Below are 13,540 nucleotides of genomic sequence, written 5' to 3' on the forward strand. Positions count from 1 at the left end.
GAACAGACTTTCTTCTGTGGAACACAAAAGGAGATATTGTAAGAAATGTCTCGGTGTTTGTTTTGCCTATGTCAGTGTCAATGGCAACCAAAACTGTTTGGTTACAAACAATGCTTCAAAAGTCCTTTTGAGTGTGTGTGCGCGTGTTCCTCAGAAGAAATTTAAATTGTTGGGTAAATTATCCCTTTAATTGATATACATTTCAAGCGGTCTTAAGTTTCTAAATAAAAAGAACATTAAATTGTATATTATGCATAGATATTTGAACACTTGTGATAATCCTTTTAAAATTACCCACTCAATTTTGCTTAAAACCAATTTAGCTCTCCTTAACAAGGGCTGACAGCAACAACATTCTAAACGAAGGTAAAATGACCAGTGGTCATGACCAATCAGTTGTTTCTCAGCAGTATCTCAACATTGGCAGACAAAACATTCCAGTTCTCTGGGGGACATTCTTTAATTTCATAGACCTAGATGACATTCTCATGAGCCGTTTGTGACAGTTTTTATAGCTACACTGCTGTGAGGCATAGAACAAGAAACAGGACAGGACACTAGAGATCACACGTCATCTCTACTCATCTGAACAGCTCAAATCGAGTCCATGTCCAATTACAACTCCCTACAGTCTGCCGTAAAGAGCACCTCTTAAAATACATGACATACAGGGTACAGGCCAAGCACCTCTTTATTCCCAGAGATCTGGGATTTAAGCATATGGTTTTAGTGATCATAGTTCTAATTGTCATGAGGAAAAAAGAAGAATTGTGCCACAAAGCAAAATAGTTACATGTTCTCTGTTAATTTCTTAAAAGTCATGACAGTGTCCTTCAGCACCTTTAGCTTTACTGTATTCGCATCCATATACTGTATATATATATATATATATATACTGTAGCTTACCAAGACCTTTCGTCTCAATATCAGCTTTTCGTGTCATAATTAGAATTTTGACTTGTCAAAATTCTGGCTTACTTCATTTATCTCATAAATTATTTTTAATCTCATAATTATAAACTTTTATCTCATAATTAAAAATTATTTCAGTTTTGATTTAAATCACAATTATAAGATTAAAAAGTCAGTGATATAAATCAAAATGATGACATACTTTTTTCATAATTTTAAACTTTTCAACATGTGTAATGTTGTAGCGTGCTATAAAATGTGTCTGGCTTGAACGTTTGCCTTAATGCTTGAGAACAGATTGTTTTTTTTTTTTTTTTTTTAATTTGTCACCTCTCATGCTTAATCCAAAACTATACAATCTTTACAAGTCAAAAATTTACTAATGAGAGAAATGATTAGTAAAAGCATTAGATCTGATCAAGAAATTTGAACAAAATGTGTAATATTGTATTGACTGCCAATGTCTCTCTTTATCTCTCTCTCACACACACACACACACACACACACACACACTCCAATACCTCTCATTGGTATACAACGTGCATATATTTAAACAAAGACACATGTCCTATCAGCAGAAACAAGTGTGTTAAAAATGTGCATTGGAAATTTTTGATGTGCATTTACAGTAGTAGAAGGTCATGTGGCTGAGATGATGTGCTTGTGAACCTTATGAAGGAAAAACCTGTTGCTATAACGATACAGGAATTGGCCAATGTTTCTCTGTGCAGCTCCAACTGCACTATTGTGGATATTGTGGATCTTGCAGAAAGTCTGCAGATCATATTCCCAGAGTGTTTTTATAAAGAGTAGTGAGGCAGAGAAAATGTGCCCATTTGAGTCCATCCATCTCTCTGTGGTCCATTGAAAAAGTATTTGACTGCACCCACTATCCTCCATCCTTTACTGTTTCTGTATTTTACAAACATTAATAAGTAGTCTTCAGAAATTATATTCAACCTCCATAACAGTTTTATCTGATATGATTTTGTTTGGTTTGACTGCAAAGGTGTCGACTGCATTCCGATGAACATGTAAGCACGAACAAAACAAACTCGTAAAAGAAAAAGGAATATATTGAAATATTTGATATACATATATATTACTTGAAAGTCAAATAAAAATACATCCCAGAAGAAAATCAGTTTTTGCTGAAAAAAATTAAAAATAAACGAGAAAAAAACTCTAAACTGAAGTCTCAGACTGCAGTCGAAGCACAAACTTGTGTGACTTTGGGTCGATGAATTCTTCAGCAAGCTGAATATAAGGTATCTTTTTGGTAGTGACTACTAGGCTGAAGTCAATGCATTTGAGCAGAAAAACGGCCCCATCTTTCAGACCACTGGTAACTGAGGCTTCGCTGATAAGGGTCCACTGCCTGGCAAGCCAGCGGTCCTTTCCATACTGCAGTGTAGGGCCTGTGGTCAGATAACTCTCCAGAAATGCCTGAAAAACAAAAACACACTTCATCATTACAGCCAACTAACATTAGACACAAGTCGATGAGAGCTTGAGCAATCCTATCTTTTACTCCACTAAAGCCCCGTTCACACCAAGAACGACAACTATAAAGATAAAGATATTAGCGCTCACACCAGCGGAAGATATCGTCTGTTTATTCTAAGCGCACACGCGTCTGTCGCTTTCAATTCTCCAGCTCGTTATAGCAGGATGGATTCTGATTGGCTGTCAATGTTTGTATCGTTCATCGGCTGGAAAAAATCGTTCTGAAAGTGATTCCCACGATATCGTTTCTCTGTGCCTTTATCGTTATAGCTGTGGTGTGGACTGCTATTCTTTAATATTGAGAACGATTTTTAGAGCTATATCTTTATTGTTATCTTTATAGTTATCGTCCTTTGTTGTGAACGGGCCTTAAAAGTTCCACTGACTGGCACATTGTATCAGTCTTGATCCATACATAAGGCATCCTAGATTCTGCTCAATTATGGCATACTACTGAGAGCAAAACTGTATATTTTTATTTAAATACACTATGTCTATAGCTGCATCTAAAAGCTTAGGAAGTTGACTTGTTCCCTATCAGACAATGACTTTGCAGGCAGTGTTTGCACATGAAGGTGCCTCAGATGTTAGAGGCAGCATTATAGTTTAATGATTTACAACAAAACAGTATAGGTTTGGTGACAACTCTCAGGCACCATCTTTATTTTTAAGATCAACTGTCACGGAATGGAACGTGCAGGATTGTGGGATATCAAAGGCAGCGAAGGAAACATTAATGCTGCCTTCAAAAATTGATCAGTTGAAAGCCTCTCAGCCGACAGTATATGACATGATCATTGGATTCAGACAGGCCTGGCTGCCTTCCAATCGCCATATGCTGCCAGTTTTATTGTAAAATGAACCCTTTCAAGATTATCCATGATCACCCTGTCTGGGATTATTTTGTGATAAAAACCACCTGACTGGGATTCTCACTGTCAGTGGCCTCACCTTGGGTGTCATGTTGTTTGTGACGCAGAAGGCCAAGTGCTGCTGTATGCTCTCCATGCTGTGGAGGTGCTGTTGTCTGGTGGTGCGGAGGTATTTCTGCAGTGCTCGGGCCATGGAAGGGAAGATGGCTTGAGCCGCTTCACGTGGGTCCATCACGTCACTAGGTGCCTTCTTCTGCTCCTCCTCTTGCATGCGACGAATGTGTGTAAACGCCTCCTCCACTGCCACCACCAGCCTGAAAAAGAAAAGTGTGTCGTCACACAGTCTCAAGTTTCTCAAGTTCAGTTTCACAATCTGTTGTTGTCTAGAGCAGTGATTCCCAAAGTGTGAGGCATTGTAAACTGGGGAATGCAGTAGACTTTAAGTACACTGTATAAAAAAGAGGATTCGAAGTTGTTTCTTTGCAATTATTTGTGAAATTTCTGAATTAAAATGATCGCAAAGTAAATCCTACATCAAATTTTTACTGTAGTTCTCAAATCATGTTCACATTTAAAGGGATAGTTCACCCAAAAATAAAAATTCTGTCATTAATTACTCAACTTCATGTCATTCCAAACCCGTAAGACCTCCGTTCATCTTCAGAACACAAATTAAAATATGAATAATTAAAATAATCCATGTGACATCAGCGGTTCAACAATTATTTTAATGATGTCCTAGCTACGTTTCTGGACCTTGACCGTGGTAGTATCCTTGCTGTCTATGGGAGGGTCAGAGAGCTTTCGAAATTCATCAAAAATATCTTAATTTATGTTCCGAAGATGAACGGAGGTCTTACGGGTTTGGAGCGACATGAGGGTGAGTAATTAAAGACAGAATTTTCATTTTTGGGTGAACTATCCCTTTAAATCTACAGTGTTGACAATATATGTGAGAACGATTGAGGTTTGTGTGCAGTTTATTCTTCTCTATCTTCTTCCTGTTATGTTATGTGCTTATGTAAACTCACATTCTCACGTGCGTCAGATTCGAATAGGGGGACAAAAATGTACTGCTCTGCTACTTTAAAAAGCAGAGTTACCAAACATATGAGAACCTTTGCACTAGAGACTGAGTAATGCAATCTTTTGTCTGTTTTAATCGCTTAATCACTATTAGAAATGATCCCATTTCATGCTGAGAATCTATTTCTATTATGATTCAATCATACTGAATATCAAAAGCTGGCACTATCGCTGTTAAAAAAGCATATTGGAAGTCTCTAAGCTTATCTCTCCATCTTTTCATCATTTATTCCTTATAAGTAAAATGATTTGCCAAATGTCTTTCTAAATCTCTACACCAATGTTCTCTCACCTAGCCCTGCGTTTGCGGACACGTCTCTCATGCTCGGCCTCTTCGTAGTAGAGTTCGTTATGACTGCTGTCTCTGCGGCGGGCAGCAGCAGCAATCATTGCTCGAGACTGAGACTGGGCTATACCAGCAGCTGCATTATTCCCTCCTGGACCTGATCATGATGGGAAAAATAGCAGAATCAATTATGGAAACTCAACCATGGAAACTGCTGTAAAGCAGTTCTAAAAGATAACAGTGTCATTACTCATAACAAGTCAGTTTAGCCATTGGTTCAGTTCAAATCAATAACAGTGTGAATTTGTGAATTTTACAAAAGGCAGCAATATCGTTATTTAACTTTTGTCAGTTCAATGTTGATTCAGCTCAGTTCAAAAACAGAGTCAACAGACGAACCATGTCTGTATGAGAAGTGTGTACTGTGTAGAGGTGTGTATACTGGGTGTAACTTAACTCATCATAATAGATGAGATTATGATCCAAAAAATGAGTAATGAGAGAAACATCTGAGATACACTGCATGAAATTTAAAAGGAACAGTTCACCTAAAAATTAAGTCATCTTTTACTCTTGCCCAATATAGTTACATGACTTTCTTGTTGTGCACATCAACACTCTGGTGTCAAGTAAAAGTGCTATTTAAACAAAATCGTTTAAATTTTGTTCTATAAGAAATGTTATTTGCTTTCAGCCAAAAGGAACAAAAGTTTAAACCAGAAACCATGATTTTTTATTAGAACAATATAAAAATGCACTTGAAATAAATGACACGGTCATTTCACTTTTTTTCAGTGCACTGATTCTAGCAATACTGATACCGAGTAACAAGGATTGTGTCAGTATTGATAAGTACAGATTGAAGAAGTGGAGACATTTACCAATCAAGTGGTGGTCTGACTGAAAAGATGTTTTGGGTTGTAATATATGGCCTGTTTTCAAGCCTTCCAGCAAGTCATTGACATGTTTCTCCTATTTCTTTTTCTTAAGTTTCAATGCTTTTGAGATGCTTTTGATTGCCAAAACTTGTATGAATGATGGATTACTTTACACTGCTTTTGTGTAGTTGTTAAAGCTTGAAAGCTTTGTAACTGCATGAAAAAACATTCTACCAGTAAACTTCTTCCTTTGTATTCCACAGAAGAAAGAAAATCATGCAGATTTGGAATGACATAACAGTGAATAAATATGAGTTTCATTTTGGGATGAACTATGCCTTCAAAATTCCTTCACCCACTATTTTTAAGGTATTCAAATCCAGCCTCTCTTGTGTCTAGATGTCAAAAGTCTGTTCCCATATTCATCTATGGAAACTTCAAAGATTATTTTTTGTGCATGTAATAAATATGCAGCTGGTTAATATGCAGCAGAATCTGTGTCTACGAGGAGCTGCTGTTAATGTGTGTTGATGGTGTGTGGATGGTGAATAAGTGATGAGGAAGTTCAGAACTCATCAGTTTCTCTATTCATCTCTGAAAATGAAGTGGGTACGGAAAGTATTCAGAGCCCCTTAAATTTTTCACTCTTTGTTATATTGCAGCCATTTGCTAAAATCATTTGTTCATTTTTTTTCCTCATTAATGTACACACAGCACGCCATATTGACAGAAAAACACAGAATTGTTGACATTTTTGCAGATTTATTAAAAAAGATAAACTGAAATATCACATGGTCCTAAGTATTCAGACCCTTTGCTGTGACACTCATATATTTAAATCCATTTGTTCTGATCATCCTTGAGATGGTTCTACACCTTCATTTGAGTCCAGCTGTGTTTGATTATACTGATTAGACTTGATTAGGAAAGCCACACACCTGTCTTCATAAGACCTTACAGCTCACAGTGCATGTCAGAGCAAATGAGAATCATGAGGTCAAAGGAACTGCCTGAAGAGCTCAGAGACAGAATTGTGGCAAGGCACAGATCTGGCCAAGGTTACAAAAAATTTCTGCTGCACTTAAGGTTCCTAAGAGCACAGTGGCCTCCATAATCCTTAAATGGAAGACGTTTGGGACGACCAGAACCCTTCCTAGAGCTGGCCGTCCGGCCAAACTGAACTATCAGGGGAGAAGAGCCTTGGTGAGAGAGGTAAAGAAGAACCCAAAGATCACTGTGGCTGAGCTCCAGAGATGCAGTCAGGAGATGGGAGAAAGTTGTAGAAAGTCAACCATCACTGCAGCCCTCCACCAGTCGGGGCTTTATGGCAGAGTGGCCCGACGGAAGCCTCTCCTCAGTGCAAGACACATGAAAGCCTGCATAAAACACCTGAAGGACTCCAAGATGGTGAGAAATAAGATTCTCTGGTCTGATGAGACCAAGATAGAACTTTGGCCTTAATTCTAAGCGGTATGTGTGGAAAACCAGGCACTGCTCATCACCTGTCCAATACAGTCCCAACAGTGAAGCATGGTGGTGGCAGCATCATGCTGTGGGGTGTTTTTCAGCTGCAGGGACAGGACGACTGGTTGCAATCGAGGGAAAGATGAATGCGGCCAAGTACAGGGATATCCTGGACGAAAACCTTCTCCAGAGTGCTCAGGACCTCAGACTGGGCGAAGGTTTACCTTCCAACAAGACAATGACCCTAAGCACACAGCTAAAATAACGAAGGAGTGGCTTCACAACAACTCCGTGACTGTTCTTGAATGGCCCAGCCAGAGCCCTGACTTAAACCCAATTGAGCATCTCTGAGAGACCTAAAATGGCTGTCCACCAACGCTTTACCATCCAACCTGACAGAACTGGAGAGGATCTGCAAGGAGGAATGGCAGAGGATCCCCAAATCCAGGTGTGAAAAACTTGTTGCATCTTTCCCAAAAAGACTCATGGCTGTATTAGATCAAAAGGGTGCTTCTACTAAATACTGAGCAAAGGGTCTGAATACTTAGGACCATGTGATATTTCAGTTTTTCTTTTTTAATAAATCTGCAAAAATGTCAACAATTCTGTGTTTTTCTGTCAATATGGGGTGCTGTGTGTACATTAATGAGGGAAAAAAATTTACTTAAATGATTTTAGCAAATGGCTGCAATATAAAAAAAGAGTGAAAAATTTAAGGGGGTCTGAATACTTTCCGTACCCACTGTGTATATATATATATATATATATATATACACACACACACTTAAAATCCATGCAAGAAAAACTATTTTTGTTTATTTCAAAAGGAAAAATTAATGTTTGTATACAATATTATTGTTAGATCATGGTGGGTGTAAAGAAGTGCACAATGAGAATCCAAACAGAACAATCTTTAATAACAAACACTCTGGAATACCCAGGAAACAGGAGCCATAGTAGCAACTTGGCTGATGAAACCAGGGGGACAATGGCTGGAGACGGAGACGATAGAGGTGGGGACCCAGGCAGAGCTGAGGACACTGAAACCTGGGGTGATACCGAGGCCTGGAAGGCTGAGGCGCCACTACAGACTCACAGGACCGAGGTGGAAACAAGTTCAGGCTTGGCAGGCTGTAGCAGAATCAGTGGGAGTGAGGACCAAGGTAGAACCAGAGAAAAGGAGGAGCACAGCACAGTGAGAGGACTGACGGAGCCCGGTGGAGCCGAAGGGTCGGAGGGCTGAGGTGGAGTCCAGAGGATCCTTTTTCCAGAACGAAGCTGGAGACCATGAGAACCAAGGTGCATCCATGCAGCATGGTGGAGTAAATGAAGGAACATCCAAAGAGGTGGAGGGAACCAGCATAGGCGTGGCTGATGGACTGGCTGACTTTGGAGGAGGCGGGAGAAGGATCTCTGGAGACTCAGGATTTTTTGAGCTGGACCGAACCAGTGGAAATACAGGAGATTTGGAGCTGGCCGAGACTAGCGGGGACAGGAGATTCTGGGTAGCATTCTCTTCCAAATCATATTATTGGTGGAAATCTTTTGGAATCTCATGATTCAATTCAAATCTATTCTTGGGGTCATGATTTGATTAAACACTGATTTTTGAATTGAATTTCAATTTGATATATGCTTAGATTTGATTTTAAACTTTGAATTTTATTTTATGTAACGAAAATTTAAATGAATCTGGGTAGTTAAGTGTGGCATGCCAGTTGCAGAAATCCACTAGTGTGGCCCTCGAGAAACTGCTGCTCCTGCTTTAAGGGGAGACACTGCAGGCAAAAACACAGTTTTTTCATGCACCGGTCAATTTTGAGATTTTGGGCTTTTTGGTTTTTCATAAAGTGTTTTTTCAGACTAGTAGAACGAAAACATCCAAAAGACACTGTTAAGTGTTTCTTTTATAGCACTTTATCTATTTGTGTTAATAGATTTCAATTACAATACATATTTTTAAAGGCCGTTTTCTCAAAATGAATTTTTTCTCCTACACTGAGCCATAAATCTCCACTTCAGTAGCACTTACACACACCGAACTTTACATTTTTATTCCTGTCTATATCCTGAAGGTTGTTACAGAGGGATTTGTTCATATATAATTTGCTTGATTATATACAACATTTTAATCCCCCCAAAATTGTCAAAATATAGTGTTTTCTGTCTGTTCTAAGTATTTTCTGAATTATGGAGTGACAAAATGAGATACCCAAAATTCCCTCTGTAAAAACTTTTGACTGTAATATGTCAAAAAAATGTAACAAGAATTTTGAAACTGACTTCATCCAGTGTTTAGATTTTTGTAGTAGAAATGTATGCAAATTAGTGCATATTTCATTAAATAATGCCTCATTTGCATATTTAAACCTAACATTTTAGAAAACTTGTAATACAAAAAATGTTTGCAATTATGAATGTAATGAATCAACTAGGTAAGTAAGGTGATAACTATTAGTAAAAATGTTTACCCTATTCACCTGCAGTGTCTCGCAAGAGCAGCTAGAAAAGCAGAGCACATGGAGGACTGTGTGACCCTCCAAGGCAGGGGTGCCCAATCCTGCTCCTGGCGATCGACTGTCCTGCAAGGTTCAGCTCCAACTCTAATCAAACACACCTGGAGCAACTAATTAAGGTCTTCAGGATCGCCTGAAACTTAAAGGCAGGTGTGTTTGATTAGACTTGGAGCTGAACTTTGCAGGACAGTCGATCGCCAGGAGCAGGATTAGGCACCCCTGCTCCAAGCATATTCTTCCCCAGACCATCACTGACTCACCCCCAAAATGGTCATGCTAGTTGGAACCAATTGTGGTGTTCTCTGGTAAATGCCAGTCAAGCTGTATGGTGCTGGGCTGTGAGCACAGGTCTCACTACAGAACATTAGGCCCTCATCCTACCCTCATGGAGTCTGTTTCTGACAGGTTGGTCAGAAACATGCACACTAGTAGCCTGCAAGACCATAACAAAACATCAAAACTAGGGAAAAATCAGTCAGAAGGATAAAGAGAGAGCAATTGTCTGTGGCCATCACCTGCAAAACCCTTTTGGGCATTGTCTTGCTGTTGCCTCTCCAGTGCACCTGTCACTTTGATTTGCACCAAAGCAGGTGAAACTGATTCATAATCACTTAGGCTTCCTAAATGGACAGACTTATATCTGATATTCTGTGATGTATTTTAGTCTCCCTGAGCAATCTCTGCATACATGGACAGGAGAGAGAGAGACCCTTCAGTGCAGATGGAATGTCTTTATCCCATGTTCTTCTCTAAACTATAACATCAAAGCAGTTAGATTATTGATTCAATGAAGCAGAAAGCATTTGAAAGATTGATGTGATGGGCCATAAGGTGTCTAGGGAGTTCTTAAGACTGTGACACACCAAACCGACAACAAAGAACTGGAGGCGATAAAATACCATATGCGTTTGGGATAAAAAATTGTGTTTAAACACACTGCAAAGACTATAGCCAAGGGCCAACTAGCACAGACAAAAAGAAAAAGCGAAACTAGGACTGCAGATGTACTGCAGATGCTTCTGTGTGCATCCTCCTGACTTTATTTGCTTGCTTTTATTACTTTTGTTTTTCTTCTCATGCAATGGTTCGCTAACCGAGCAGCCAATCAGAGTGATCTCAATCACTGATTACTCAATGCCAATTCAACCATGCTCAATTGGCCAGAAACCCCACAGGGGTCAGACTTGTGCTGACGGTTTGAAATTCACTGTAAAAACTGAGCTGACAAACACTCTATGACAGCTGACTGCTGGCTTGGTATGTCACGGTCTTTATCAGATACCAGGATGAAGTTTCACTAAATGCCTGTTACCATGAACAACCCTGCAAACTACCCACAACCCAACCATTTCCAATGCAGGACAGAGTGGAATTGACCTATCGGTAAGCCCCTCCCCTCGAACGCAGACTAGCCAATGGCAGTCGAGTATCAGTTGCACGGGGAGCGGAACTCAGGTCTTTAGGTTTCAGCGCCATAGAGAAACATTGGAAGATCCAAAGCTCGCATCGGTTTTATGGGGTTTATGCTTCAAAAATGGAAAATCGATGTGCTTGGTGTACTTGTAACACTGATTCCAGGTATCCTGAGAGGATGGGCAATATAATTTATTTTATTACATTTCCTTAATCCAAACAAAACAGAGAAAAATGTCCCTAAGTATTCAACCCCAATACAAATGAAGACAAAAACGTTCATTTTCTGGTTGTCATACACTCATTAAGTTACAATTTTCATCTGCTCAAGTAGAACGTTAATGTTATATTGTGCTTTAGCAAGGTATCTCTGGCTACAACTAGATAAGTTAAAGTTAGTGAGTCCATGCTAATGTACAAACCTAAATAGCAGACTGTTCTCGCGTCTTGTACAGTGTAGGCCAAAAACACGTAAACGAAGGTCTACATTTCAGTGCTTCTCCATATTAAACTGGTTAAATGTACATTAATTTAATCGTACCCTGCGATACATGAACAGTGTTGATCCTGCATGTTGTCATCCGAGATCGTGATAACCGACCGTAATATGAGACATCTCCCGCTTACATTGTGATCTGTAAACCTCGCTTCTAGTTACCCACTGTATTTATTTTTAAATATTTTATAAACCCCTCCATGGAATATTTAATTCCCATTTGGTGGCCTTCTGTGTCCAAAATTGTGCAAAAACATCGTGGGACAATGTTTTCACACTGTAGCTGTCATTGAAAGACAGTGAGCAACTCCGTTTGTTTGTCCGAGGGAGCAACAGTAACTAAGGGGGTGGGGCTTACCAATAGGTCAATTGTTTATGGGCATGTTGGAATGTGTTTCTGGTCAAGTACAACGAGACAGGCAGGAAGACATACAGATCAAAGTAAAAAAGAATTGTGGAAAAGTGTATGGAGTGAAATGTGCTGGAAATCACACAAAAAAATGTAGTTTTTGCATTTATCATGGAAACCAGTGTGAGAGGGCATCTAAAAACATAGCAGCCAAAATCACAAAAAGGAGAACAGATCGCGCTAAAGTGGTAAATTATTCAGCACATATATTTGATTGCCTCAGTCAAACCCCAATCACATTCTACGCTGGAACTGTTTCACATATATAAAATCTTCGCCACCATTCTTTAATGATCTTTTTTTCTGAGGTAGATTACAAACACTAACTTAATTATATTCATGACTCCCAGAGTATGAAATTTAAAAATGCAGCTGTTACAAAGTCACTCACAAAGTGAAGTCCATCTAAACATCCAACTGTAGAGGTGCAGACATATATGTACACAATCTTTTAAAGCATCAGCTGCTATTGGTGACTTCCTTACCATAGTATATCTGAAACCTGGGGGATCTGAAATAACTATTATGCATTCTGTGCAGTTTTTAGGGAAATATGTGGCTTCACTGGTGCAGACTACCCAAATATGTGAACCAAATTCTTACAAAACTTCCACTTTGGTGCCCAAAAAACATGTGCCCATTCATCAGTGATTACTGTGCAGCAACAAAGTGTTCAGGGTCAAAATAAAGGGACAATACAGTTTAATGATCCACTTACTGTCCAAAAGGTAAGCTTTCAGTTTCATTTTAAAGACTTTTAGGCAGGGACACAAAACCAGAGAAGATAAATGTTAACAACAGCATGATCGTCAGTGGTCACAAAGAATTTATCACAACATCACTTACGACTGGTACAGTCAACAAAGCTCTGAGGTCTGAGTTAAAATGACTGAACTGGAAAAGCATTTGAGAGGAGAAACACATTTCTAAGCAAATGGAAATGATTCCTGTATGCTCGAGTGGTTGTGAACTCACCATCCACATTGTAGACTTTAAGGCCTGCCAGGTGTTTGGCGGCACGGGACTTGGAAGCTGTTAGCATCGCAGGGTTATGGACAGGGAAGTCTTTGTAGTAGTTCTCTAGGATAACCACTGCTGCCCTCTGGATGCTACACATGAATAAGACCAGAAGAAGAAAAGTCACCTATTTATATTGCGCTTTATACAATACAGATGGTTTCAAAGCAGCTTTACAGGAATAAATAGGACAATAATGATTTGAAGCAAACAGAGATTAATTCTGCTGTTAAGCAGCTCTAAAAAAAAAAAAAATGGAAGAAGAAAAATAGTTTCAATGTTCGACTGTGGTCAGTTCAGTGTTGATTCAGATTTGTTCAATAATTGTCTAAAAAAAAAGAATAGTGTGGGGTTAATAGTGGCTGTATATTATCAAAATGATTTTGCATGAGGAATTATATGTTCCCATAGAGGACAACTTCATAACGCTACCTTGTTTTTATGAAAAAATATAGTTATCCTACAATGAGTGTTAATCTAAGTGAACATCTAATCTATGTGCAAACCAACATCTAAATCTCTGATTTAATGACAACGTCAGTGATTTTCACCCACAGAGATCCAAGCACTGATACTGTTGTGTTTTTAGGAATAAAAACATGGTATTTATGAACACTTTGTTTTGGGGTTGTATTGGTTCTCACAAAACTGAAATGCTGTGCTTTAATGTTGCAAAATTTCACCA

General features: G+C 39.0%; 1 protein-coding gene across 2 annotated transcripts in view; it reads right to left on the minus strand.

The window, feature by feature from the left end:
* Nucleotides 1–885: 885 nt before the first annotated feature.
* Nucleotides 886–13,540, minus strand: part of LOC131550413 (vang-like protein 1) — a 68,972-nt gene continuing 56,317 nt past the window's right edge. The window contains exons 6-10 of one of the 2 annotated variants that reach the window (XM_058792598.1): nt 12,814–12,947; nt 12,557–12,592; nt 4,669–4,819; nt 3,370–3,604; nt 886–2,358 (exon numbers count right to left, since the gene is read on the minus strand). In XM_058792598.1, the coding sequence (XP_058648581.1) occupies nt 2,098–2,358; nt 3,370–3,604; nt 4,669–4,819; nt 12,557–12,592; nt 12,814–12,947 (817 nt within the window). In that variant the 3' untranslated portion in view covers nt 886–2,097. The remainder of the gene's footprint in view (nt 2,359–3,369; nt 3,605–4,668; nt 4,820–12,556; nt 12,593–12,813; nt 12,948–13,540) is intronic. The other variant, XM_058792600.1, reaches the window with a different exon arrangement.

The sequence above is a fragment of the Onychostoma macrolepis genome, chromosome 01, assembly GCF_012432095.1.
Source record: "Onychostoma macrolepis isolate SWU-2019 chromosome 01, ASM1243209v1, whole genome shotgun sequence".
NCBI classification, from domain to species: Eukaryota; Metazoa; Chordata; class Actinopteri; order Cypriniformes; family Cyprinidae; genus Onychostoma; species Onychostoma macrolepis.